Raw genomic sequence first — 5,518 nt, 5'->3', positions numbered from 1 at the left:
GTTTGAAGGAAATTAAATAGTTTGTTCTGTTTAGGGGTATTATTATAGTTTAACTTATTATTCACTTTTATTTTATTTAGTGTGATGATGTTTAGCAATGAGCTCAATGAAAGTGGCGATTCATATTGTCGACTTCAACTTGTTTGGAATTGAAACTTTGTTGTTTTCGTCATCTTTTCTTTTGTCTAAAGAAATGAATAGTGTGTTCTGCTTAGGGTTATTATAATAGTTTAACTTATCTTTCACTTTTATGTTATTTTTAGTATGACGATGATAAATAAATGTGGGTATTCATGTTGCGGACCTCAACTTGTCCAGACTGAGGCACCGTTGTTGTTTTTGTTGTCGTTGATTAGTGTGTTTTGTTTTTGTGTAAAGGAAATGAATAGTGTGTTCTGATTAGGGGTATTGTTATATTTTCACTTATTTTTTTCTTTCATTTTATTTAGTATGATGATGATATGCAGTGAAATTAAATGAAAGTGGGGATTCATATCGCCGACCACAACTTGTTTGATACTGAGTCGACGTTATTGTTATTGTTGAATCATGTGTTCTATTTTGTGTAAAGGAAATGAATAGTGTGTTCTGTTCAGGGTTATTATTATATTCTTGAAATTATATTTCACTTTTATTTAGTCTAGTATGACGATGATATGCAATAAGCTTAGATGAATGTGGTTATTTATATTGCCGATCCCAACTTGGTTGAGATTGAGGCGTCGTTGGCGTCGTTGCGTTGAATAGTGGTTCTGGTTAGGGGTCTTATTGTAGTCAACTTATTCTTCACTTTTATTTTATTTAGTATGACGATGACATGCTACTTTTTTGTTATGAGCAAAATTTAATAAACTTTTTTTAATGTAATTTAGTACATGGGTCAAGTAGGTATAAGATGGTAAATTAATTTTGAACTTGAGCAATTAACCATTAACTAAATAAATAAATTATTTAATAAATATTTATCTATTAAGTAATCGTAGTTATCGAATAGTTTAGAATTTCCAAACACACTTTATTGACTAATCAGAAATAACTCGAAACAATATAAATAATTTATAAGAAGTAGCGGGATGGGGAATTTGTGTCTTATTAATAAAATAAAAATATAAATAATTAATGAACTGAACTATTAAAATTTTCGAAGAAATAATCTAATTTTTAATATTGCACAAGTTGTTTACTCTAATATATTTATTATTTAAGTCATTTTGTAGATTCTATCTGGAAATTATGAAGAAATTCATACAAACATTATGGGCCATCAACAACAGTGTTAACATGTGAGGGAAAAAAAGCAAAAAATGAGATCGTAAAAGAAAAATATGTAATTTTAATTTGTTTTAGTATAAGTTTTAAAATATTCATATACAAATTATTAATTTAGAATTTAATAATTTAAAAGAAATAAATTTTCGAATCTATAAATTTTAAATTTTGATAACAAAGTTTTTCGATATAATCATTGTCATTATAAAAAATTGACATTGTTATAAACAAATTTGACGATATATATTTAAACTTTTCAGCCAATTGTATGCCTTACTCCTCCGTTTCTATTCGTTTGTCTGGTTTTGACTTGACACGGAGTTTAAGAAAATAAATAATGATTTTTGAATTTGCAAGTCTTAAACTAAAGATATAGAGAGTGTACCGATATGTTTTTAATCTTGTGGTCTTAAACATTCCATGCCATGTGATCATGATCATTTGACCATGTTTGGGATGATGGATGATGATTATGACACACATGTCATGGAGCTTTCTGGTCCGAGATAATAGCGAAATATCAGCCTGAAGAAGCTACAATGTATACAAATCTTACCCCTACCTCTAATGGGGTAAATATACTATTTTCGATTACCCTCGGCTCGTAATAGCAAAATATCCAAAAGGGAAAGAAATTGAACATAGGTAACCTAATTCTTTTTCAAATTTTATAAGCATGTTAGGTGAAGAAAAAGGAATTTTTTTTTTTTATATGTTGGTTTTCTTTGAAAATAGGAGTTTGCTATGTTTGATAAAAGAACACTTTTAGGAGTTTTATGGAACTAATGTAAATACTAAATAACCCTCTTCATCAAAAGTTCCAATCTTTTTTACAGTAAATATTTGCACTTTTAAATTTTTTTGTTAATTTAAAAAGAAATGATTCATTTATGTACTTTGAGAGGTTTTGGTCAAGAAAATATAACTACATTCTTAAAGTATTATTGTAGTTCATGTAATCATCAATACAGTTTTCCATATTAAAAATTTTAGATACTATTGCAGAAACAACAAAAATGTTTGGAAGGTATGAAGATATATACATGATCTGCTTTTTTTCTCATTTAGTAACGAAAAGAAGTTGAAACTTAATTATCATTACCTTTTTCATAGTCAAACTGTAATTAGATAAATAATCTTTGGCCAATCTGATATTGATTATGTCTCGCATTTGAATTTGGACCGACAATATGAATCCCCACATTCATTTAACTAACATTCAGTTTGCAGTTTACTTAATCTTAAATAAATAACAAAATTAGCCAAAACAAATTATGTTATAATACACTAATAATAAATGTAAATACATTTAATAATTTTGCAAATGCATAAATGTAAATATTTGGTGACTGCGATCACAATATGAATGATGGTGATATCCAAGTTGGCGGGCATATAAGACTTGTTGACAATTCGGGATATATTGATTCTGTTTTACCATTTTCCAAGTTATAACAACCCATGTCTCTTCCAACTCCGCCTTCCTCCTCTCTAGGGAATTCGAAGCAATCATCCGTAAAATATATATGATTTGGCTTGACTCCTGTACATTCAGAAGAGTCAATACAAATTGCTTCATTACGCCCTACAAAGATCGTTGAATCTTCCATGTTTTTAATCTCCTTCAACTCGCCTTTGATGATATCTATTTCACAAACTTTAAATTTATTCGTCTCGATCGATATTCCAGTACCATTGGATAAATCAACTTTATCTTGATTAATATCAAAAAATCGAATAACAACTAATAGTGCACCAGATACTTCGACTAGATAGAACTTAACAAATTCGAATTCATCAAATATATCATCATCTAATTCAACAAGTAAAAGTAAATTTGTCTCTATGTTAGGGTAAAAATTCCATACTTCACCAGCATAATTTAAATAATAAAATTGGCCCTTATGGTAAATCATAGATGCCACGTAAGAAGATCCTCGGGGTTGAATATGAGTCCAATTAAGGTCTCCGGGACTCCAAAAAGCAAAATAATCCTTATCGCCACAATAATTAGATTCGTACCATAAGCTAAGGACATAATCCCTCGTAATAGAAGGATTAGCAGATAAAACAGCTTTCATGACGTATCTCCACGTAGTTATATGGTCATCATCATGAAAATCAAGTAAGAGTTTTAGCGAGGGAAGTTGAATTTGGGTACGGGAAAAGGGATGCAACAAGTTCATCTCTCCCTCAAGACTAGTATTTGCAACAGTGAATAGCCATCCCTGTGTGGAGAAACATTCTACATTTTTAGCTTCGGGGAGAAATATACTTGAAACTTTCCTCTTGGAAAGAGAGTAAAATTTCCGAAAATCATCATCTTGTTTTGAACCAAGCATAAGTAATGGAATTCGGGGCACATCAAAATCGTCTTTAGTAGCAGCAATTCGCCAAGAGGTACAAACAGAACGAAAAGCAATGTAATCTTCAATATCTTCAAAACGTTTTGCAATGTGAGAAATCACATAATTTGGAAGCTCTGCCATAGCCATAGTTGAATTAGAATTAAAAAGAAAAAGAGTATAGGTATATGTTTATATAGACGTAAAAGTTATCCCTATTCCTATACGTATACGGACACGAATTTCGAAAAAGAAAAAAGAAAACATTATCCTAGTTGGACTATGAATCCAGGCTTAACCGTCTTGTTCATTGTTTAATTTATTTATGGAAAAAAAATAATATGGATGGATACCTTTTAATAAATAATTATTGATTTTAACGATTTTTTTTGTTTATTATTATTTATAGTAATATTATGTTAAACCCACATATTAAAATGTATTATTCATTGTATTATATGAGAATAAAACAAAATTATAATATGTATTAAATGTATTAAAAGTGATCAAGTTGCTATAAATGGTAAATATTTTTTTTATCATAATATATTTACGTAAGTTTCCCTTATATATTATTATTTCAAATTTCTATATAAATATTTATAGTTCCATACAAGATTAATGGGTGCTTGAGCAATCGAAAGACACAATGTGGGTCCACTCTTATAAATTATTACTCATTAGCTATGTTGTCGGACTTTTTAAAAATAAAAATAAATGTGTGTTGGTTCTTTTTAGAAGTATATTTTAAAGGAAAACTTACATAAATATACTAAAATAACAAAATATTTACTATAAATGTGTGTTAGCTATGTTGTTGGACTTTTATACAATTATATATGTATGTATATACGTAATATAAACAATATATAAATCTTAACAAAATATAAATTATATATGTTAAAGAAAACAAAGCACAACCTTTTCTTTCTATACATATGCCACAATACAAACAATAAAAAGTTGATTAACAGGCGAACAATTTCATTTAATTTGTTCAACCAACAATTCGAATAGATACAAAACAACCAAAATTCGTATATGAAAATTTCAATTATATACTATACAAATCAAAAGTATTATTTTTTGTTGTTCAAAACATGATGTTTCGTTGAAAGAAAATCTTAATAGGTGTTGAATATACAAGAATATTAATTAACCAATTTTTTTTTGTTTAATTTTGCATCAGTATGAGGAAATTAATTGTTATGGTGTTTATATCGTTATAGAACTCTTTTATGAAAAAAAAATTCTTAATTTAAAACTATTAGCTTAAATCATGAGATTAGGTAAATTTGTTGTTACCATATTTAGAAATTTATTTAAAAAAACATTTTTTTATAAATCATAAACAAAAAAAACGTTATATATAAATTTAATATTGCGTAGCAAATTAAATTATACCTATAAAAGGTAATTAGATAAACTATAGGTATTGAACATTATTTCTTTAAATATGTTTGCCATATATGAAATTTTCCTAATCAAGGACTATTATAAAAATTTGTTTTAGTTACTTGAGTTGCGAGTGACAAATCGCCACATATAAGATGTCAATATAATATAAAGTATTATTTTCTTCAATATTATAAAATAAAACATTAACTATCCACTGGACAAGTACAACATTTTGGATCTGGTGCGTGGTCAATTTTAATTTTCGGGGATCCCAACATTATTATCGATGTATATTTAATGTTTGATGTATACATATTAGTTATATATGTTATATCAGTATAAAAAAGAATCACATATGAATCGCTCAACAATATTATCAAAAAATCTTCTTTAAATGTGAAATATATAATATTGAAATTAAAATAAATTACATGCTACAAATACGTGAGAATGATCTGATAGACTATAGAACTTTTCATACTAATATATATATATATATATATATA

The 5,518-nt window shown here is 27.4% G+C and overlaps 1 protein-coding gene across 1 annotated transcript; it reads right to left on the bottom strand.

The window, feature by feature from the left end:
- Positions 1-2,624: 2,624 nt before the first annotated feature.
- On the bottom strand, positions 2,625-3,764 carry LOC114077905 (F-box protein SKIP23-like). The gene has a single exon (XM_027918279.1). It carries the CDS (start codon positions 3,762-3,764, stop codon positions 2,625-2,627), a length of 1,140 nt encoding a protein of 379 aa, XP_027774080.1.
- Between the last annotated feature and the right edge of the window lie 1,754 nt (positions 3,765-5,518).

The sequence above is a fragment of the Solanum pennellii genome, chromosome 7 (assembly GCF_001406875.1).
Source record: "Solanum pennellii chromosome 7, SPENNV200".
Taxonomy (NCBI): Eukaryota; Viridiplantae; Streptophyta; class Magnoliopsida; order Solanales; family Solanaceae; genus Solanum; species Solanum pennellii.
Note: the sequence above shows the minus strand (reverse complement) of the source record. Positions and strands in the feature narration are given on the sequence as shown.

What these genes read in the sequence shown, in the direction of transcription:
- LOC114077905 (XM_027918279.1), bottom strand. Translation starts at nt 3,764, where the DNA reads ATGGCTATGGCAGAGCTTCCAAATTATGTGATTTCTCACATTGCAAAA.